General features: G+C 50.3%; 1 protein-coding gene across 1 annotated transcript in view; it reads left to right on the forward strand.

Annotated features, from left to right (window-relative positions):
* Positions 1-2,211: 2,211 nt before the first annotated feature.
* Positions 2,212-23,406, forward strand: part of LOC101592847 (chloride intracellular channel protein 5) — a 72,479-nt gene continuing 51,284 nt past the window's right edge. The window contains exon 1 of the mRNA XM_023719359.1: positions 2,212-2,466. Within this exon, the coding sequence (XP_023575127.1) occupies positions 2,404-2,466 (63 nt within the window). The 5' untranslated portion in view covers positions 2,212-2,403. The remainder of the gene's footprint in view (positions 2,467-23,406) is intronic.

Here is a 23,406-nt window from a genome sequence, read left to right on the forward strand (position 1 = left end):
AGGGTGCCTTGTCCTCTTCCCCCGTCAGATGCAGGAGCACTGGGGAATCTTTGTCTCTCCCCATCTCAGTCATGGTGAGCAGAATCTCTCCATGGCCCCTCTGTGCTAGCTTGCCATCAGTATGACTGAATATCTGAGTCAAGTCAACATAGAAAGAGGAAAGGTTTATCTTGGCTCTTGATATTGGAAGCATCCATCAATGACCAATCAGCCCCATTGCTTTGGCCTGTGGTGGCACAGGATGTCAGGGTGGGAGCTGTGATGAGGGAGTCCCATGTACCACATGACCTATAAAAGAGAGGATGGGCTGGGTCCCTAGTCCTCCCAGAGGGAATCCACCAGTGACCAGCTTCCTCCTACCAGGCCTCCTTTCCCACAGGAACCAGCACCTCCAGGAGTGCTGTGGGCTGGGCACCAAGCTCCTAGGGACATTTCAGGTCCAAACTCTAGCACCCTCCATCCGGCTAATCCGTGTGGCAACCCTGATTTTCCTAGCATGTGATGGCACCCTGACCCAGACTTGTAACTCCCTCAGGCCAGGACACCTTCTGTCCCGGAAGTGACCTGCGTGGTGCACTAAGTTTGAGGGCAACACCTGGTGGAGTGATTGAGAGACAGTTTCATCAGCCTGTCTGCAATTGGATCCTCACTACTGCTTACTACTGGGGTGGGTCACTTCAGCACTGTATGCCTCAGTTTCCCCCTGTAATAAAATCAGGGGAATGACACTGCTTGCAAAGATTTAACAACATGAGACCTGCAAGGTGCTTGGCAGTTTTGTCTGGCACATCCTACAGGTTATTATATATTTTTCTTATTAAGCCATTAATTTTTTTCCCATAAAATGATGGAACAAATACAAATTATAAATAAGGCAGAGCACAGACAGAGTTAACTGAAGAGAAGGCAAAGAAAACAGAGAAGGTGACCAGATTCTGATTGCAAAAAGTGAGCAGCTGTCATTAAGAGGCACCAAGAATGGGGAGCGTGTGCCGGTGTCATCGCTTTAGAAACACAGCGCTGTGTATGGCGGACATCCTCACACCCTGGGGCCAGCAATCCCACCCCAGGTGTATTTCAAAGAGGAAAGGGTGGTGGCTCCAAGCAGAGGATATCTGCAGAGAGAAGGCTCATCGGGCAAGTATGTGGTGCTCATAGCCGGATGCCACTGGCACATCCCTGAGCAGAAGGGAGAAATGAATGGGGGCCGTGAAGAAAAATGGGGCACAATGCATCCGCCATCCAGGTCACCAGCAGAGAGGTGACTCTCACCAGGATGGTGGCAGGAGCAACAGTCACAGCACCAAGACAGAGGCAGAGGAGCTGGGCACCCGTTCCAGTGGGGATGCTGCTTATCCTAGAGGAACTGCTCGCTACGTGGGAGGAGCAGGTTGGGGCAGCTCTCTGAAGCGTGAGTCTGTGTTGTGTTCATGTGCGTGGGTTTTCTGCATGTGTGTCATGTGCCCTTGAAGTAACAAAGAGAATAAAAAGGAAAGAATGGCAAGAAAGAGTGGGAAAGAGGGAAGAAGAGAGGGAGAGAGGGAAAGAGAGAGGAAGAGGGGGAAGGGGAGGGAGAGAGGGAGAGACAGAGACAGAGTCAGTTAGAGAGACAGACAGAGACAGAGTGAGACAGAGAGAACAGTCGCTGCTCACTTGCAGGGGGACACCTAATAACCCCTAGTTCACGTCTCTGCCTTCACACCACCTGCCCAGCCCCTCTTTATTCCACTGAGGACTGCAAAGGCCCCCAGTGCGGGTCCTTGTGCCTGTCCTTCCTGCCTGCCTTGGCTCTCACCGCTTCCCCCTGGCTTGGGCTAAGAAGACAGGAAAAGCTTTCCAAGTGGGGAGCTGGTAACACTAAACTTCCCAGTACTCTGGGGCCGAGACAGGATGATCACAAGTTCAAGCCCAGTCACTGGGGCAACTTAGCAACTTAATAAGACCCCGTCTCAGAAAATTAAAATAAATAAATAAATAAATAAAGGGCGGAGGGTGTAGCTCTGTGTCAAAGCTCTGGGTTCATCCCTGAACGGGGAGGGGGTCATTTAAAACTGAAAAGCCGTCTCTCCGGTCTGTTGCTCTACCTCTTCTCCCCTCGTTTAGCACCCCCCCCAAGCCCGCAGGGGGCGGCTCTGTCCCTACCGGACAGTGGCCTAGCAGGTCCCCCCTGACCCCGCCCCCGGCCAAGGCTATTTTGGGCTCGCAGCGCGATCGCTGACAGTCGGGATCCGGTGACACCGCCACCGCCGCCGCCGCAGCCGCCGCTGCAGCACTTGTTGCTCAGGACTTGTTACCGTCGCCGTGTTTGCCCCGCGCTGCCCTCACCTGTGCCCTCCCGTGGGTCCAGGAGTGGATGGTTTAAAACACAGTAGACACACGCCGGGAAGGGGACGGGGTGACGGCATGACGGACACAGAGACGGCCAACGGGGACGACAGGGACCCTGAGATCGAGCTCTTCGTGAAGGTAGGAGGGGACCCGGGTGACCTGCGCGATCCATAGTGCCCCAGCAGAGACCCCAGGTGCCATCAGGAAACACCCCTGGGGTGCCACTGGGACACCCAGGCGGTGCCCCGCGCTCGCCGCCACCGTCTCCTGGAAGGAGGCACGACTAGTAGGTGTCTATCGTCCTGAAGAGGTGGCCGTAGGACTGGTTCCAGACAGTGTCCCCACAGGCCCCTGGGGCAACCCGGGGAGGGTCCAGGAGGGGACTGGTATCAGTATGGTCCTCTTTGGCAAAGCAGAAATATCATTTCTTAACCTCCTTTCTCACTTTCACGCAGAGCCACTAAAATTAAAGCGCAGGGCACATAGGTGCTCTCTGTTGCGAGACTACGGGAGCAGAGATGTACACGGTTAGGACCAGGGTCGCAGGCGTGCCTGTGTCTGCTCAGGAGAGATGGGGTTAGGGATGGGGCCACCCTGAGGCCCTAGAGGCGGCTGCATCCTCACCAGCAGGAAGGGACAGAGGTAGGCCATCCCTGCGGGTGACAGGAGAACATTTGATCAGGCTCCTGCCTCTACAGCCTTGGAAACCTGAGAGCAGGCGGGGCCTAGGGGGAGGGGAGGGGCATAGGCTGGCTGCGCCCAGACCTTTCACCTACACAGAGCCCCTGAAGAAGAGCCTCCTGGACTTGCAGGGAAAGCCCAGAGAAGGGCCCTGGAGTCTTCTGGGCCTCCTGGCTGGATGGAAAAGGCACCTGGGCTCACAGAATCGGGATATGTGGCTTTGCTCAGTGCATCCGGATTTGCAAGCCAGCTCAAAAGATTTTTGCAAAACATTGGAGGTCTCCATTCACCTTGATAATACTGTTTGTCCACCTAAAATCATAGAAAATCGGTTGTGGCTTGTTTTTTATGCTTCCAAAGCTATCCATCGCCTTGTCCCAGTCTACAGACAAGGTTTATTAAATGTTGCCTGCTGGTTTTACAGTCTTTATGTCTGCTTTTCCAAATGACAGCTGTCCTGCGGTGCCAATCATTTGGCTTCTGGATCCCACTGATCAGGATCTGCAGACCCAGGGAATGCAAGAGCTAGTGTCCCTTCCTGGGCTAGTCAGCCTTGGAGGCCACTGGGACACGAAGGGGGTGCCCTGCCTCCACGATCCAGGCCTGGAGCCCAGAGGGTGAATAGGCAGACCTTTCACAAAGCCAGGAGTCTGCAGCTCTCCTTAAGAAAGCTGTTCTAGGGCTTGCTCAGATTCCCTGTGAGTAGGTGGCGTCAAGGTGTCAAGTTCCAGAGGTATTTGAAACACAAATTGGTTCTTTAGAGCCCAGGGAGCCCTTTGCCCTGCTACTAGGGCTGCTAGACTAGGAGACCAACCCTGCCCGCTCCTTTGGAATTTTAGGTTGGCAGCGGGGGAGATTTCCTCCATTTAGATGAAAAGCTTGCTGCCCAGCATCTTTGCCCCCAAAGAATTCTAAAATGCCCGTGTTGCCATTTGCTTTGTTCCCTAAAGGAAAGCAATCCGTGAGAGCCAGGCAGGCCTTCGGGACTGCTCAAAGGCCAGATTTGGGGAGAACAAAAAATATTAACTAGAGAAGCAATTTTGATCCCCCTCCCTCATTTCTTGAGCTTCTGGCTCCTGTTACCCTTTACAGGGCCAAGTAATGGCTGAACGGACTATGAAGTAAAGATGTCATCCTGTCCTGGAACTGTGACATTTTAGGGAAGCGATGTCCTAATTTATACAATCAGTCGTGTACAGGGGTCGGGGCTTCTCTGGGCCATGAGAAAGAAAGAGAGGCCTCCTCGCTAGTGGTGGAGGGTGGCTGAGGTGCTTTCTAGGATGCTTCCCCCACTCCCAGCAAGCCCCACCCAGAGTCTAGATAGGGTTCCTGAAAAAAACCCCAGCTCTGCCAGCCTGCCGGGTTCACCATTCTGTATCACCATCACTCAGGGAGTTCGCAGGGCAACTGGCCTTCTCTCAGGGTTAATGCAGAGCCGCTACCCATTACTCATGCTCCTGGGATGGCAGCGATCAATCGGCAGCACTGGGTTCCCGTGGAGGGACCGCGGTCCTATATTTCATCTCATTTGGACCCCAGCATCCCTGTTGATGAGAGCTGCTTTTCTGGCATGAGAAATGAGCAAAACAGAGCTGACTCATGAGGACCTCCAGGGACAGAGGCTGTCAGAACATCTGGCGAGCTCTCGTTGCCCTGTGGTGATGGCCCTGGAAGGAGAACAGGGTCTTAGATTGAGCCCGTTTTATGTTTGCACAGCAACGTGTGCTCAGAGAGGAGTGGGAACTGCCCCAAGGTAGAGAACAAATAGCATGCATTTCCTCACACTGAATTTCCAGTTCTGAGCTTTCAAGTACCCTTTCGATGACAATGACATGTCATTTACTAATCTGCGAGGATGTTTTCACAGAATGTTGTCAAGGAGACTGCTAAGTGCTGGGCTCATTCTCTTGCTGAGAACATTCTAAGGAAGACTTTGAAGAAATAGTTCCCTGCATTTTTAGTTTCTTCCTCTAGTATAAAAAAGGTTAGCTCAGGAGCAGGCTGATGGCTGTTTGGTCATACCCCACTGCAAGGGCCAGCGTTTGTCTTACTACCTCTGCCTCCAATCAGCAAAACAGCTCTGAACAAATTAACCTGTGTGAGCCTAACTGCCTCTCTCTTAAAACAAGAGAATGGTTAAAAGAAGGTGAGCACATAATTCATTGTTCAAAGCAAGTCTCTTTTGAGTGTCAGGAGATCCCAGGAATACTTCCTCTGGGATAATGCGTTGGGTTGCTGGGAGCAAAGCAGGAGGTGTGGTCACTTTGGCTAAGAAAATACTATCCCTGCAGATTCACTGTAAGACTCCACAGGAATGTATAGGGAGAAACACTTCTGTGAACTGGAAATTATTCAGGACATAGGGCTTCCATCATGATGTGGGTTCCAACGCAGGGTCAGATAAACCTCTTCCAACCTGCATGTTTCTGACTTTGCCCTAGGGAACAAAGGCCTGGCTCTTCAGCAGGGATATTTTGAGACCCAGTGAGATCATACTCAGCTTGGTCTTTGAACATAAAGGGAGGGTAACAGGTTAGAGTGTGTGTCTTGCTTGTGAGTGTGGTTTGTTGAAGGGAAAAACAGCAAGGAAGTAAAAGCAAAACAGAAAGCAGCTTGGGAAGACAAACACAGGATGTGCTGATCGCCTTAGATCCAGATAGTCCTGTTTGAATTGTATGACCACTCTTAGTCCCACCCCTGGGCCCCAGATATTGGAAGACACCCAAGTGAAGTGACCATAGTGGACAAATTCCTTACAAACATCTCCAGGGGAAGGGGGAAGGAACGTGAGTTTCATGAGAAACCAGCATCGGTTCTCCAGCTTGGCTACATGTTTAAATCATTGTGGGAAATGCCAGGCACTCCTCAGCCTGTTGTGTCTCTGCATGTGGGTAGGGCACAGTAGTGACATTTCTGCCCCACCCTGAGGACTCCAGGAACACCTGGATAAAGAGCCTCTGAGACATCATCAGAGGTTGCCTCTGGCAGTAGGACAGCCCCACTAGCCTTGGGACCTTGAGGTCAGGAACATTGTTGATAGAGAGCTGGCTCCCTCGGGATGCAGCTCACAAACACTGGTGACCAGCGAGTGGGTCCTGTTTATGGAGCTCCAGAACAATCCGTGCATGGGTTGGCAGGGAAATAAAAGACTTCCCGAATATCTTCTGCAAATGCCAGTTGTTTCCGTTACTGTGTGACCCAGAAAAGCTCCGACAGTGGTACAGGGCACCAGTCCAAGTCACGGGGACCTGCGGGGTGCCCATCTGACTTCCAGAACACACAGGATCCAGGCTCAACTCCTGGCCATGGCTGCTGGGGGTGGGCGGGGTCACCTCAGGCCGCTCCCTGCCATATGAGCTCATTGGACCGCCTGTGGTGCTTACCCCTCACTGACCCTGTGTGGGCGCTGTGCTCTTCTGTCACCATAGGCAGGTGGGAACGTGCCAACAGTGGCCTATTCATAGCTCCACCTGCTCCAGATGTCTCGAGCTTCTTTTCCAGGGGGCACAGTACAGGAGGGCAGATGACACCTATCCTGGTGCCAAGGCAACAACGGTCTCAGCTCCTGCCTCCCACTGACCTGGGCTGCTCTGGGGTGCTGCTGGCTCTCTCCAGCCAGGGCAGAGATTCAGCCAGTGCAGACAATTGGGTCCAGTGCTTTTCATCCCTTTGAAAGAGTAAAGATATGGAGATGGCTGGTAGGGAGCAGAGATAGGCACAGGAGGGGCGGCAGAGAGCTGAAGCCATGGGAAGTGGGAAAGACATCCTGGCTCCTGAGGGATGGGAACTTTGTGAAAAGTGGCATGGTGGCAACACGTGTTGGACTCTACCTTGCAAGAATGAGTCCTGCTCAGCACTGGCTCCACGGGAAGGGCCACTGGGAAGGTGGATGGAAGTATGTTTGATTTCTGACCAGAGTGTATGGCTGAGTCCTCTAGGATCAAGGTGCCAGCTGATTAAGTGTCTAGCAAGGGCCTGATTTCTGCTGCAGGGGTGGTGCCTGGTGCCTACAAGATGGGACATAGGTCCGCACGTGGTGGGACCCCAGGATTCCGGTCTTCTTGGTTGCCCTATGGCACTGATCCCATCATGCACTCCCTACTCTGCCATCCTCACTGAATCACCTCCCCAAGTCCCCACCAACCATCGGGTTGGAGCTCAAGTTCCAATTAAGAATGTTGGGGACACAGACCTGGAGCCCTTAGCAACATGGGCCATGTGGCACCTTGTAGGGCAAGCTGTACAGTCTGGACCTGCAATTATAACATAGAAGACTATATGTGCTCCTTTCCACTGGTGGAGAATTGTAGCTTTAAAGGGAAGGCACTACTTTGCTACCTAAACCCAGGATGTGGGCCCGGGGCATGAAGAGGCATCATGGAGTATGTCTCCCTAGGGCAGCATGGGTCACCCACAGGCTGTGTGTAGAAGTTTGGTGCTTCTGGGTACCCATACCTGTACTGACCTCCCTGGACTGTGTTTGTTTGCTTCTGCTCATTGTTAATCCAGTGAGGGATTATTAATCCAATAGTGACGGAGAAGGAAACTGGAAAGAGCACAAAAGTGAAGGCCAGGGAGACGCAGCTCCAGCTGGGAGCCCATTACCAAAATGAGAAGCAAGTGAGGGTTTCAGCCCCATCACCATCTCTTAAGGGGCCTAGCAGGAAGGTTGTCATGACAACAGATGCTGGGGGGGTAGGGATATTCTTGATTCTATTCCAATTCTCTCTGCCCCAAGAACCCATCCCTGCTTTCTAAGGCTGACCTGAGCAGAGACCCCGACACCTAGCAGGAGACAGTGAGGGGCAGGCTTGCCTGTCTCTGTGTGTGTCCACCATGGGTTCTGTGGGATTTTACAGCATCTTTGAGACTTGCGTCAGAAAAGCTTTCTTGTGGGGACTCTCGGAGAGGGGCACTACGTGGTGAAAAGTATGCAATTCTGTCTCTCTTGCACACTCCAGAAGGTCAAGAGGGACCTGGCAGGATTCTTGGGAGGCTTCAACTAACTGAGGAATGTGCACACCCTTTGTAAGTGAGAGCTCTCACAGCATAGACAGGCGGTGTGGCACTGGCCAGCCAGGATGGGGGCTGAGACAACACCAGGTCACTTCTTCCCAGGACAGCCCAGGGTGACATTCACTGTGTGGTCGCCTCTGCCTGGGTTCCCTCACCTGTTACTCTGTGCCCCTGAGCCTTGGCTCTGCCCTGCACAGTCCCTGCCTGTAAGGCTCAGATGGTTTCTTGCCATTTTTCAGAGTCCAAAGCCCAAGCCGTGGCTGTTCTCACATGCATGGGGGCTGGGCAGTGCTATCCACGGCTCGCCAGGACACAGGGGAAGCAGGTTGGTAAGCTGCAAGCCAGCCTCCGCTGCGGGCACCTCACTGTGTACGTTCTTGTTTCCTACCACTGGGCCACCTCGGGGCACCCTACTGAGTTTCTCTCCCCTCTGCCACAGACTGAGAGTTGACCTCTGGTCCTCTTGGAATTGTGGGCAAGTTTAGCCTCTTGTATGCGACATTGTGTTAGGCCTGCCTGCCTTTTCCAACTTGATTTCCTAAATTGGTTTCCCTCGTTTCTTAAAATGATTGCACATGTGTCTGTGATTTTCACAGCACGTCTGACTCTCCTGCCCTCTAGGAAGGAGGAGACTTAACCCACTGGGCTGGAGAATGCATGTGGGATGAGTTCTCATTACAGGGTCAGATGGGTACACTGGACCATGAGAAACCAAGTTCTCTTTAGCCCAGAACTCCCAGCGTAAGAACCACTCAGCTCATCTTCCAAGTGCTGCCCTTGAGCATGAATCAGAGTCAGCAGGGAAAGGGACACTAAAATTTGCAATTTGACAAGAGCTCCGGGCAGCAGGATATAACATGCAGTGTAGTTATAGAGTTCTGCCCATAGGCTGCCAGGCTGTGTGTGCCCCGAACCCGAGTCAGGGTGGCTAAGATGGGAACTTAAAGCAACATGGCAACCAAATATAGGAAGCAAATTTAATGGCTAAATCATCTTCCAATGGCTCTCGGGTCCACCAAATGCATGGAGCACCTTGGGTTCTTACACATTGGATCCTGACTTTAGAATCTACTCTGTGGCTGGTGGAATTGTAAGAAGTCACAGGCATTTAAAGTGGTATGTCCCCCTAGGAAGCTTTAGTATTTCTCACTTAGAATGTCCCAGAAGAGAGGTCTGGGACATTTCCTTAAGGCCTGTTGCATGGCATGGACAGGGCCGCCTCCTCCATAGGTTAAAGGCCAAGGTTGGATGGCTCTATTTAGGCCAAAGTGGCAGTAACCAGGTGGGGAATTAGAGCCGCCTGAGCCAGCTGTCCTCAGCCTCCTCCCCACCTCTGCATTGAGTAACACATCTCAGCTCTTTGTCAATCTCTTTGCTTTGAGGTATTCATCTGGCTGCCCTATGTGCCACTTTGATTGGCTGCATGGGGTCCTGAGGCCCTGCTGTCATGGTAACTAGGGCTGCTTTCCTAAGTCAGTGGGCAGAGGAGAACAGTCCAGTGAACCTCAGGGCACCAACATGGATAATTCACCAGGGCACCTTTGGAAGTAAAAAGAACCATACATCACAAGAACTTGAAGCATTGAATGGAATTCAGTGGCATTGAGTTGTCAGGGGTCCCCCAGCTGCCTTCTGTCCTGAGACCCAGGCAGGTCTGTGGATGTCATGAACAAGGAAAAATAATGTAGTGCCATGTAGGGACTTGAAGGACATTTTCTCACGTGGCAGCTAATGGTTGAAGCTACCAGATGCCGTGGCCTGAGTCTGGAGGGGATTGAGGCACCAGGGTAGATACAAGTGGCCCTGGCAGAAATGTACAGGGTCAGGGAAGCCACTGACATTCAGGGAACTATAACTTGAAAGCAAGGGTGGGGGCAAGGGAGCCCAGATGAGGGGCACTGGGGTCGGGAAGACAGAGGTTTGCAGCACTGGTAGGGAAGGGGTGTAGGTTCAATTCCATGGTGGGGTGACTGCACAAAGCCTGGCTAAGGTCAGGCACAGGCAAGAGGACACCATCGACCCTTGTCCCTCCTGGAGGCCTGTTGCCAGGGCAGATGTCAAGACAGGAGAGGAGAGACCCCAAGTCCTCCACCCCCACAAATACCCCCAGGACTCCCCAGGAGTAAAGGCCAGCCCTTCACACTCTCCCACTTCCGGTCACCTGAAGGATGCCATGAAGCTTATCTCAGAAATGTTTCCATCCATGCCCAAGAATGACTCACAGGGCGAGGCCCTTCTCATTCCAGAGTAAGATAAAGCCGGCAGCTCTGGGTGGAGTACATGGCCCCTCGGTCAGGATGGGGTGGGTTCCCAGGCACACCGAGCTGATGGAGGGGTTGACAAGAGGGGACTGATCCACTGGCACTGGGGAACCAAGGACAAAGGTCACTGTGTCACAGCTCTGTTCTCTGGGCTTGGTGCTAATTCCTCCCTTCATTGATCACCTTGAGGTCTCAGATCAGATGAGCCCTTCTCTCTCCTTCTGGCTTTTTCTACAAGAGTACATGTGCCATGGTTTCATCATTGCATGTACGCACTTTACACGTATATGTGTTTTTCATACATGCACACACAAAGGATAGAATGCACATGTGAATTTTGCAGGTGTATAGAGACTTCTGAGATTTGAGATCCCAGCCTGAAGCGCCCTCACCACATACTGTCTGGCCCCTCCCATCTGCACAGGGACGGATCCTGCCGTGTGAACACGGGACCCTCTTTGCGTTTACTCCAGCAGCAGTGGAGACCAGCAAACATGATGGCGTTCAGGAAGCTCCATTTTTGGCTCCCCCTACTGTTGGTCATTTTGGACAGGTAGTTCCTTTTTCTTCAGCTCTAAAATAGAGACCAGATGTATGGACATCTCTAAGGTCCTTTGTAGTTCTGCAAGCTGATTCTTTGCTCCTCCTGTGTCCGGACCCATAGGAGGGTTCGAAAGCCCTCTGTTCTTGAAGAGTGGGAATTGAACTGCATCCCTGCTCACAGCTGTGGGCTGGGCATCCATTGGCAGCGGTGGTGGCTGGGTGGTGCCCATGCCACCAAGCATTGCGACCTGGAGTTAAGTGGGAGTGTGAAGCTCTAGTATTGTGAAAGTCTTAGAGGATGTTCCTATGTGTGCATAGGTGGAGGATACCCTTTCTGCTTGTGATGCTTCTACGGTCAAGGATCCAAGTCCTCCTGCGGGAGCAGCCTGGGATAGATGCAATCCGTGACTCCACTGCTTAGCCTGTCTTTCCAGCTGCACTGGGGTGCCGTTCAATCAGATGATTTGCCCGGTGATCACTGCCTGGCCTAGCTCCTGCCAAAGCCCCGTGCTGCTGACATATGCTGCCAGTCTGCTTGGTGCCCTGACATCTGAACATTGAGACATGGCCAGCTGGCAGTGGAAAGACACAACCAGTCTGCACAGGGACGTCATTGTGCAAAAGTAGAATGACAGTCTCTTGTCCCAACCGATTCTGTACTTGCTGGGTAAGAGAGGTGAGGCGTCCTAACAGGCAGACTGGGCTGCAGGGTCTTGGGACCTGCTGGAGGTGAGATTTCCTGGGGAAGGAGAGTGCCATCTACCGAGGTCACACACTCACACAGCTGAGGTCACATGCTCTGTGGGTTCTGCCCTTGACTTCTCTCACCCTTGACCAAGACACTTGGCCTCTCTGAGGAATTCTCCGACTCTGACACGGTTGGAACCACATGCCAGGGCCTTCTGGGTCCTGGCCGCAGCCCTCACCGTGTAAAGGCATGGCATCCACTTAGCGTCTCTGGCTTGTGCTAACTGACTTTGTTAACCTTCGCATTCCCAGTGTGTGTGTCAATGTCTAATTTCTTCAAATCCGAGGTCCTCTTTTCCAGTAGTCTCAGACGCCATGATTTGACCAGAAGCTGGCTCTTTCTTCTGTTAATACATTATAATAAAAGACAATTTTACCTGTTATTCATACGTTTATACTTTGGAGGTATTTTAACGGTCAACATCTGAATATGTAGTAGACATCTGTCACCTGTCTTACCAGCTACTCTATTGCCTCTTAGCACCCTTAGAACATAGCTCAGGCTCTGGGGCTTCAAGAACCCATTTCTTTTGTTTTTACTGTAGCTATGAGGATCCAGGTTTGCATCAAAAAGCCTCGATCATTATTTCTTTGGAACAAAATTGTAAAAAGGATCTTCTTTGTAGCCTCATACAGACTATACTACCATTTTATCTATTTATTTATTTATTTATTTAAAGTTGAGATTTTTTAAAATTTTTTTTATTTTTTATTTTTTTTTGTGGGGGCTGGCTCAGGCTGCCTTAAGGGCAGGTCTGGTAATGCAGGTGGAGCTGAGGATCAAACTATGGTATCCTGCGCCTGATTGCATTTGCACGAGCAGGCACTTAAACAACTGAGCTAACTGGCAGACCTCCTATACTACCATTTATAATACCTAAGCCAAGTATTTAGAAATGTTCTATTATTGAATTTATTTTGTAATGCTAGTAAATGCTTTGGGATGCTTTTAATAGGCAAGACAAACATATAGACCCAGCACTGACTATTGGTCTTACGAACAAGGAAATGCTCACACCAACCTCAAGGAGGTCAGGCTGCGCCCGATCACAGGGTGAGCTCTTTACTCTCCCTCGCCATCCTTTCTTGCCCCAGCAAGCAAAGCCTTTGTTCTAGTGGAATCAAGTTATAGGAACTTCTGAGCACATCCATGAAGGAAAAACAATAACCATAACAATAGCTCTCATTTACCAAATACTGTGCGTGTTCTGGTTGCTTTCTATGCGCTTGCTATGTATGTCCTGCAGCTCTGTAGATTAACACTATTAGGAGTATCCACACTGCACAGAGAAGGAAGCCAGGCAGCCACAGGTAGGTGACTTGTCTGAAGTCACAGAGGCTGCAAGTGTTCCTAATATACATCTCCCCGAAGGAGAGAACAAAGGGGCCAGTGGGTCTGCCTGGACCCAGCGGGAAGGAGCAGTTACCCCTTGACCATATTAGGCCTCTTAGCACTGCTTGACAGTTCCTTTGCTAAATACTGTCATCTGCTTGAATGTTGATAATATGTTAATGATATCTATCTACTACACAGTAAACCTCTGACTTATGAATGACTTCTGTTCCAGGAGAATTGTTCGTAAGTCAGATTCATTCATAAGCTGACAATGTCAGTCTCCAGCAGTACTCCTGTGAAAGTTCACAGTTCGAATGTTCATAAGGCGGGGACTTAACAGTACTGAAAAATGCAAATAGGCAAGTAGTTGGAGTTTGCTAAGTGAATGAATGGACCAGATGTAGCCATCATTCCCAGCAAGGGTTGGGGTCTTCAATGGCACTCAGAAGAGCAGGGGGCATAGGGACCAGGACTCCCCTTTATGTACCTAGATTCATCTGCCTTGTCCACCTCTCACAGAAGTGGTGTTGGGTAACAAAGGCCCAGTTTAACCTTAGGGCTGCTCCTTACTCACTGTGCCGTACTACAGGAGACAGGTGGCACTTAGCCTACAGAAGCGCCTCCCAGCATTCACTGATGCATGACTGGTGGGGACTGTGCTGCCCCTGATCTATACCATTAGGACCCTGTGCAGAGGAAGAAGGAGAGTTATTTGTGCCCTGCCCCCCAGACAGGAGGGGGAGGGCTGATTTTACATTTTTAAGTGGAGTGGCCAATTTTGTCCTAACATCCTGCAGAACTACCGTGGCCACAGTTGTTCAGCAGAGCAATGAAGCGGGTGACCTAAGGGGGAGTGCTATAGGGCAAATCCTGTGCCCATACCCAGCACCAGGCACCTGGCTCTTGCAGATTCCAGTGAACAGGAGCAACCATTAGACAATCAGTGGATGTAATCCTTGGTTCACACCTTTGCAGTAAGGAGGAGGGGGTGGGAGCTGCTGCAGCTCTGGCATCCCAAGGTTGTGTCAAGGTGAGATCATGCAGATGAGGTGGGCTTTGGAGGCTGGCAGCTACTCAAGGGACTTAAGAGGTCGTGTCCTGAGCTGAAGTCCCCACACATTGCCTGGCTTATGTCGCTGCGGCAGACTGGGCTGAAGGCCATGTGAAGGCAGATGCTCTGACTTTAGGTTCACTGTCCCTGTGAGTCTTTGCACAGAGCTAATTGTTTCTCGGTTGCTCAATAATTTTTCTCAGACATTGAGTCTTTGTTTGATAAAGTCTTCCTATCCTGATGATCACAGCAGTAAAATATTAAATGTGCACATGACGCTCTGTTGTCCAAGTGAATTCTGCTCACTCGCTTTAAGCTTGCAAACACTACCATCTACAATTACAATGCAGACACTAGAATTTTAGAAAATTCCCATTCATAAACAGACGTGTTCAGCTCACGTGGCCTTACAGAATCCCCCCAACTCCCAAGATGTGGAAGACGCACCAGTGAAATTCTCCTGCTTTCTGATTGCTACGAGAATGGGAGACGCACTGGGTCAAGGCTGCTCTCCTGGTCCTCCCAAGATCTCAGGGGCTGGGAAGGTCTCTTTCAACTTCAGCTGAGATTCATATTTTCCCAGGCTGTCCCCCTTGAGGGAGCCACAGAAAAACACTGATACAGACGTCTCACAGCCGCCATGACATGCAAGTGCACCAGTACTGGGTATATACATACACAGCGTGTCCTATAGGAGGTTCACCCAGAAATTGGCTTGCTGATAGGCAGGACTAAATTCAGTGCTCTAAAATTTTTTTCAATCTTAGAATATTCCCAAGAAGGGTTTGATTTTACTCCTGTGTACCCCTTCACTGTCTGGTGACATATATGCATGCATTGCTGTCTTGGGTACTCTTCTCTCGTTGCTGGGACAAAATACCCAACACCCAAAATTAAGGCAGGAAAGGTAGCCTTAATTTAAATTAGCTCACAGCTTGTGGAGGTTTCAGTCCGTACTCGGCTGGCTCCACGCAGGGGGTGTGGCACAGGGGCAGCAAGCACATCAAGGCGGCAAAAGACAGTAAATGCAGCAGTTTATTTCACCAATAGCTGTCAAGCCCCTCCTACCTCAGGTGTGGTCTTAAAGTGTGTCCCAGGACGTTCAAGAGTTAGAGTTCGGGACCAAGCTTACAGGCAATGTAAGTGCCCCAGCAGGACAGGGACAGGACTTACCTCATTCAGGGAGCCGTCATGAAGTTTGCTCTTCCATCACTATCTTTATTGATCTTAGTCTAAAGTTCCTCGTTCTTTCCCCTTAGTTCTTTTTGCTATGATCCTACTGGCTTTAATTTTGAGTGCCCTTAAAACTTTTTAGGAAGTAAGTTGTGTATTCAAAGCTCATAACACAAAACTAAAATCTATTTTTAAAAAAATTGTATTTTAAAACTCCGATTCTGATGCTAGCTACAGCTGCCCAGGCTGCGCATGCGCGCGCTGAATTCTTGGCACGCACTAGTGTCGTCTTCCGTCACACAGACCCTATCCTCTGATTTCCTAGCTGCTGCATTGCCAGCCTTCTTTAAAAAACACCTTGTTTTGGAATTCTGTAACACATGTATTGTTATATGCTACCCTGTTGTTGTTTTTGTTTTTTTTTTCTATTTGTTTTGCTTCTGATTTTACTCTTCAAAATAAAATAAAATTGAAATAAAATAAAAGCATCTTGGAGGCTGGGGAGATAGTTCGATGGTCTGAGTGCCTGCCTAGCAAGCACAAGGACCTGGGTTCGATCCCCAGCACTGCGTACCTTGCCAGCCCCGGAGCCCTGGGTGCACTGGACTAGTAGTGTCACACGCCTGCAATCCCAGCGCTGCCAAGGCTGAGACGGGAGGATCGCTGCAAGTCTGAGTTGCATAGCGAGATCCTGTACCAAATGCATACATACACACACACATACATACATACATACCAGATTAAAGAACGAACAAAGCTCCTTGGGAACTTCTGGCTGACGTCACGCCTGGCCTTGTTCTGAGCCAACTGAATCAGAATCTCTAGGGTTGGAGTTCAAGCTTCAATAATTCTTCACTGTGATTCTAACCTAGAGCCAGAACTGGGCATCACTGATTTACTCTATTTAATCTCTAAAATGAGTGCACTTGAGTGTCTCTGGGAGCCTCAACATCCTACAGCCGAGGAGCTTCTAATCTACAGCTGAGGAGCTTCTAAGCTCAGCCCAGGAACTCTGAGATGAGGAAAAAATATCTGTATTTTTGCTACCTTAATACCGCCAGACACACCATTTCTTTGCTGAAATGCACTGCCCCGCCCCCACCCGAAACCACATAGGATTCTGTTGTTTCAAAAATGTCCTTTCTAACTGACACCTGCATTGCTGTGCATCCTATTTCTTTATCTCAGTAATGGAACATGGACTTGTAACACCAATTGAGTGTGTAATTATGATTCTAAAAACACAAAGGAAACCCTCAACTTTTCCCTAATGGTACAACTACCCTCTGGCATCTTGGACCATTCAGCAGTGATTGTACTTTCATATGAGTGAAGATTCTGTCATCAGATCCAGGGTGGGGATGGAGGAGGCGTTCAAGCAGAGACTGAGGAATGAGGAGTCAGTGACCCATGAGCATGTCTGAGGTCCCCCATGTGCAGGGGCAGCTGCCATATGTGAGGAATAGGACCCAGGGGAAGGAGATGATCCCTGCCCGTAGCAGCTTGCTCCTAGTAGAGTATAGGTGGTCAATTTTAGTGCCACAAAAGTAGTGCACCCCTTCCTGGGGGGTTGAGACAATTACATGAGTCGATATCCACAGATGTCTAACGTCAATATTATCTACCTTTGTCTCTGAATCAGAACTCAGCTCTATACCACGGCAGTGCCTGAATTCCCCGCAATTCTTAGTCATGTGCCTTCTCCACAGGCAACTCAGGCCATAGCTGTTTGCTTGTCCAAGGACAGAAATGGTCTCCTCCTGATCTGGATGACTGGTTACAACTACAAAACTTCTTAGCTTTATCATATACTGTTGGCCACACATAAGCTATAGATCCCATCTACCTTCCAGGGGAGATGGCTATACACAAGAACATGAAGGTCAGAAGGCAGGGGTCATGCGGACCTCGTAGGATCTGTCTGCCATGGGAGGGTTGAGCTTTCTCCGGTGCAGACAGGCCTGCTATCTTGTCTTGGGAATGGAGCCAACATGTGCTCATCTCATAGAAGAGAATGAATTTCAAGATCCGATCTCTTTTCCAAAGTCCCAAGGCTTAGAAGGAGAAAGTGGGTCTTGAATCCAGCATTCCTTCACATCAAACCAGTTAACCAATAATCTACTTGCTCTTCATCTAAGCAAGACAAGACATATAACTAAAGTCAAGGAGCATTCAGGTCAAAGGAAAAGTCAATGGCACCATGGGAGTATTTCAGGCTACTGGTTCCCCTCAGATTACAAGCATGACTCTGACCTTATGGCTAGATCCATATACTTTCTGAGGCAGGAGGACACCCTTATTCATCACAGAGGTCACCACACTGCAGCTCATTCTCCTGTGTGAAGTTGGTGTTCAGGTCTCTGTCACAAGGACACTCTCGTGTACAGCAGGAGAGATCCCGAGACACTTCCGTCTATATTTCCTAGGGGTTGGATCTGAAACTCCCCATCCTTTGCCCACTGGGTAATTGTTGGCCATTTCAAGTGGTTTCCTAAAACAAAAACAAAAAGTCAAAAAATTGGGTGAGAGGTGTTTGCTTTAGGCGGCTATATTTTTAGCCACCTCTTTAACTGGCTGACCTGGGGCTGCAATGGAAACTAGTGACTTAAACATGAGTGGAAATTGCTTTAAAAAATAATAGCAGCATACTGGTGTAGCCTCTGTGAAATAGTAGGTGGAGATTTTCAGATGAGGACAGATCATTTCCTTTGGGTTTGATCTTAATTGCGTTATTCACTTATAAAATTCTTGCAGCCCTTAAAGACTATTTGAATAATTATGTGATTTAATTGACTTGCAAGTCTGTCCCCTTGATCTTACTTTATAGATGAGGAAAAGTTTAGGGGGAAGATCCTTGTCTTGCCTAAGGCCATTCAGGTAATGGAGAAAGAGTTGGGTCTCATGCATAGGTATGAACTCAGAACATTCGCACTCTAAGCTCCTGTCCCTTGAACAGAGGTGGGCATGTCCCTGGGGAGGGCTCACATATGAAAGGTCCTGGTGCATCCCAGTTTACACCATGCGCACACCCAGAAGCTGAAGGGATGCGAGAGTCCAACATCAACATCCTCTTGGGGAGATCTTAAAGTGCCAGTCCAGCGCCAGTACTTTTGCTGTCACTTCCCATCCTGAAGGGCAGATGTGACTTGCCCTGGCCTCTGCTCCTTGGAGAATTCTGGTGGCTTTGAAGGCTGCCTAGTTTGCTCCAGCTAATTTCTTGGAGATTTCAATAGCTTCCTTTACAACATGGAGCCAGGAAGAGAATCCTGGTAGAGAAGGATTTGGTCATTGTGCCATCTCAGGTTTGCTGGCACTGTGAGTACGATTTTGCCAAGGCAGGTCCTGAGATACTGGCCAGACCGTGATGCTGGGCACAGAGAGGTAGTGAATGTAAAACACCACTCCTGTGAATATCTGTCTTAAGCTGGGGCCTTGAATAATGCTTTTGCTCCAATTTCACACAGCCTTGACTTCTCCCAGCTGAGATGATTCCTTCCTTATAGAGGTATCATCAGGAGCTGATGTTGGCTAGATCTTAGGATTTTTTTCACTCTGGCAGGGTGCTGGGGCTACTCTCAGGAGGAGCTTGGAGAAGGTCTTGTTTACGAAGAGCAAGGCCAGCACTTACTCTCAACAGACCAGATCTCTGACCAGAGTTGGATGCGGGCCCATCTGTGGAGTACTGGGGAGAAGGATGGCAGAGCAGCGGGTGGAGGAAGGCAGGACCCCTGCCCAGCAGAACCGTGGCTGTGGGGCTCTTACCACACAGAGCCACAGTGGTGAAACCACTACCTAGAATGTGGGACACATTCTAGATTAAAGAGCATGATGCTCAAAATGTAAGACTTATCCTGCTAGGTTTTGCCCTGGCTTGGGATTCACGGCCTCTCTCAGTCCAGTTTCTCCCCTCAAAATGTCTGTCTTGGCTGTCCCTGCATGGAACTATGCATGCACATGGTTTCCCTGGCTTCAAAGGTATACAGCTCAGGAGGAGTTCTTCAAAATGAGCCACACCTCATGTTTCCCTCGTACCCCATCTAGGTGGGTTTTGGTGAGACTTTGGACTTTAGAGTTGCTGCTGGGATGCGTTGAAGCTTTTGCAGCTTTTGAGAAGGCATGAATGTATTTTGCATGTGATAAGGCCATGAATTTTGGATGCCATGGACAGAACTGTGTCCCGTCCTCTTTTCTCATTAAATGCCTATGTTGAAGCCCTGATCTTCAAAGTGGCTATGACTGGAGGCAGTGCTTTTAGGAGATAATGGAGGTTCAATAGGGTCATAAAGGCAGATACCTAACCCAGTAGGCTTGGTGGCCTTGGAAGAAGAGAAGGAGAGATCTTTCTTTCTGTTCTGTGAGGATTCAGCTTGAAGGAAGTCTCCTGAAAGCTCATCCCAGCAACCAAATTGGCCATCAGTTTAATTGTGGGTTTCCCAGCATTATGAGAATCAAACTTACTGTTCAGCCTCCCCCCAGTACGTAGCATTTTGTGACTGCAGCCTAAGCACAGTAAGGCACCCCTTTAAGGCTTTGGTGTTGTGATTACAGTGCTAACCTAAAGTGAGTCTTATAGATCCCTCTCAGGTTAATTCTCATGCTCAGCCCATAAACCAGTGAACACTTTCTCAGCATTGTCTATACAGGCATGGAGAGAATTCAGCATAGGTCCAACATGTTCCTCCAACAGAGCCAGCTTAGCAGAAGAGCCCAAATTGGACCCCCACACACCTCAGGCTTATTCCTTTAAAGGCCAGCAGAAGACAGTGTTGGAGGTGGAGTCCAAAGAGAGGAGTGATGACTTACACCAGGTGGTGATCAGGAAGAACTTTGCAGAGTGAGCTAACAAGTGTGTGCGGCATCAGTGGCCCGACAGCAGCAGGGTGAGTGGGACTGAGTGCTGGGCGGACCACAGAACCCCCAGGCTGCTGTTCCCACCATGCTGCTGGCAGCCTTTGGAAAGAACCAGATCTCCAGTTTCCTGGGGTTCACTGGAGGCATGCTGGCTCACAGGAGAGATACACACAGGGCTACTGGGATGTGTGAGTCATTCATGGGAAGAGACTCAGGTCAGTGTCATGGTGGAATGCATCATCAGGGTTATCTGTCCCTGCACAATCTTCCCCCACTATGCTGGGCAGGGTGGCCACTATCATAGTTGTCACATTAGCAGCTGCCTGAGCTCCTGGCCCCTGTGCCATGCACTGGAAAGAGCTGGCACCCAACCAGATCCACCCACCCATCCCCTAGCCCCTGGATTCCCAAACAGAGGGGAAATCTCAACTCCAAGGCTGGAATGACGTCACAGCTTCACTGAGCCCAAGAACTTTCTAGAATTTCAGGGTGGCAGGAATCCTTTGCTTTGTTCCACTATATCACATATGAAACCTCCTTACTCTGAAGAGATCGAAGAAGGCTGCTTTGGGTCAGGCTTCTTCTCCCCAGGGAACACCTAAAGCACCTCCATAGAACATAGCACTGTGGGGACCATGGCCCCAAATGCAAGCTCAAACCCACATTTCCTGTTTGTGGAGACCACTTCCCTCTGTCTTGGGCAACGAGGTCTTTCCTTCAAGAATTGACAAGTCTCTATTTTACTGCCTGAGGTCCCACAGCTTCTGAGGCGACTGGTCCTGAGCTTCCGGACTCCCTGCCCTTGTTCATCAGCCTGTAGCTCACTCACCCAGGGGCACTAAGCATCCCATAGCCCTGTATTCCAATTGCTGCACAGAATCCAGGGATGCAGGATAGGCCAGGTTGTCCCTGGAAACCACTGGAGCCCCCACCCGGAGACTTGGGAGAGTTTATTAAAGGCATTCTTTGCAAAATTCTGAACAGTGTGTGGAGGCACTGAAAACAGATGATAGAGAATATACCTGGAGGAGTAGAAGTGGGGACTGTCACCACCTGGAGACCTGAGCCTTCACCTAAACACAGCCTCAGGGATGGGTGCCACCCTTGGTTAAGAGGACAACCCAGAGCGGCCGAGAGGGACAGAGATTCAGGGCGATAAACACCCTGGCTTCATTCTCCGATGACCTCCAGGCTCCTCTGGCGCCACTCCCTGGTGCAGTGCATCCTCCACACCCAGAGCAGGGAGCCCCTGATGCCAGCTCCACCACCCCTGCCCCCAGGACACAGAGCAGAGTAGAGGCAGCGCTTGGGGCCTGGAGAGTCACCCAGAGACCTCCAGCCGGCTGGTCAGGAAGCAGCTGCTTCCCTGCTTCATGCAGGGAGCTCACCGAAGCGCTGGGCTTGCGAGGTGAGTCTGCTCTACAGCAAATGAACAAAGACATTAGCAAGAAGGGCAAAGTTTGCACATCCGCTCACTCTGCCATCCTGAGGGGGACAGAGACATTTAGAGTCTCCTCTGGTGGACCCCAGGCCTCCTGCTTACCTGGAGGGGCTCACCACTGAGCTATACCCCGGCTCCTCTGGTAGGCAAAGGCTAGCTCATAAGTTTGGCCTTGGGTAGGAGGGATTGCTGCCTGAACAGCTCTGTCTCTCGCCGTCCCTGCCTCACTGCCAGACCACAGCCGTACTGCAGAAGGGCCACTCGCTCTCCTGGCCTAGGGTTCTCTCCCCCAGGATGCAGCTGGCATCCTCTTCCTCCCCTGACCTGCACTCTCCAAGCTCCTCAGCCCCTCCCCCAGGCTGATGAGCTGTTCTGGGGTTCCCCAGTGACTCCCTTATGCAACATCCTCACTGCTCTGACCCTTGCTTTAGAAGAGCTGATCAGGCCCGCTAGATAGTGCAGCCAACTAGGCCCCTGTTTAGGCAAATGCAGGGACTGGGGTTTGATCCCCAGCATCACATCCTGTGCCAGCTCTGTCCCCAGGCATGCTGAGCCAGCCACCAAGTTCCACTATGGTGGCATATGCCTGTAATCACAGTGATGGGGAGGCTGAAAACAGGGGGATCACTAAGAGTCCAAGTTGTGTAGTGAAACCCTATACCAAATACATAAAAATAAAATGAAATAAAAAAAAATAGAAGAGCAGGCTGTTTTCCCGCCCAGTGCCCATGCCTTAAGGAGTAAGTAGGGGCTGAGACAGCAGCTATCGGTCTGTTTTCCTGAGCACTGAGCTGGCACCTGGTGCAGAGCTACTGGTGGGGTCTGTGGAGGGACAGGAGGGGTCCTGAGCCTGCTCTTCTTACCTGTGATGTGCTCACTTTCCATCACTGTAACAGAATACCAGAAGCAGTCAGCGTATGAAGAGAAAAGGTCCATTTTGGCCTGTGATGACTTGGCCCAGCTGCCCGGGCCTGTGGTAATACAGACATCATGTTGGAAGTGAAGGGTGGAAACCTATTTACCTCACGCTGCCAAGAAGCAAAGAGAGGAACAGGCCAAGAGTCCCCAGATTCACTTGGAGAACATAGACCCAAGGACCCAACTTCCTCCTGCTGGACCCCAGTAACTAAAAAATCTCTACCCTCTCACAGTAGTGTCACAGACTAGGGACCAAGCCTTTAACATCTGGGTCTTGGGGTCACTCAACATCCAAGCCACAGCCCCAGGCAGCCCTTCAATCTCCCTGGACCTCCTCACCCCAGCTGGTCTGCACCTACTGCCCCCTGCACCCTTTCCTAGCCCACCCTGAACACCTGGACTCCCCAAAACAGAGACTCTGATGTATGGGAGCTGAGCCAGCCTGAGCCGAGCTCTGTGGCAAAGACCCTGGGAGGGCTGAGCATTGAGAAGATTTGTTGGGAATCACGAGCTCCCACTGAATACAGGCGATGAGGAAGCCTGCTCTTCTCTTTTATTGAATTTCATTTTTCCTGTCCAGCCCATAAAAGTAGGCAGAGGGTCTCAGGCTTGAATCTTTCCTCCTCTTTATCAAGATTATCCTGTTTCTAGATTTGTCATTATTCTTTTCAGTGCTTGGAGGTTCCAGCTGTGAGTCATTTAGATGGATTCCCAGACAAGAGATAAAAGTGTCTGTCAGTACAAAACTCTAATCACTGATTTCTTAGATGTCCCTGATTAAAAACACTCATCTACGGAGCCACGCCACCTAAGACAGAGTTGACTGAAGGCTTTCTGGTCATTTCAGGCAGTGGGTACTGGGCACTTAGTTTATGCCTCAAACTAAGTAACTGTCATCTATCACACCACATTGTGAATGTCTCTGTCCACATTTCTGCTTTACAGGGGAGCAAGGTGTAGCCAGAGGACTCCCTGCAGGTTACAGAGCTTGTGAGTACTGGAGCCCAGGGAGACCCAGAGCCCAGGAGAACCTGATGGGGTCTTTTGCCTTCAATTTGAG

The sequence above is a fragment of the Octodon degus genome, unplaced genomic scaffold (assembly GCF_000260255.1).
Source record: "Octodon degus isolate 3935 unplaced genomic scaffold, OctDeg1.0 scaffold00005, whole genome shotgun sequence".
NCBI lineage: Eukaryota > Metazoa > Chordata > Mammalia > Rodentia > Octodontidae > Octodon > Octodon degus.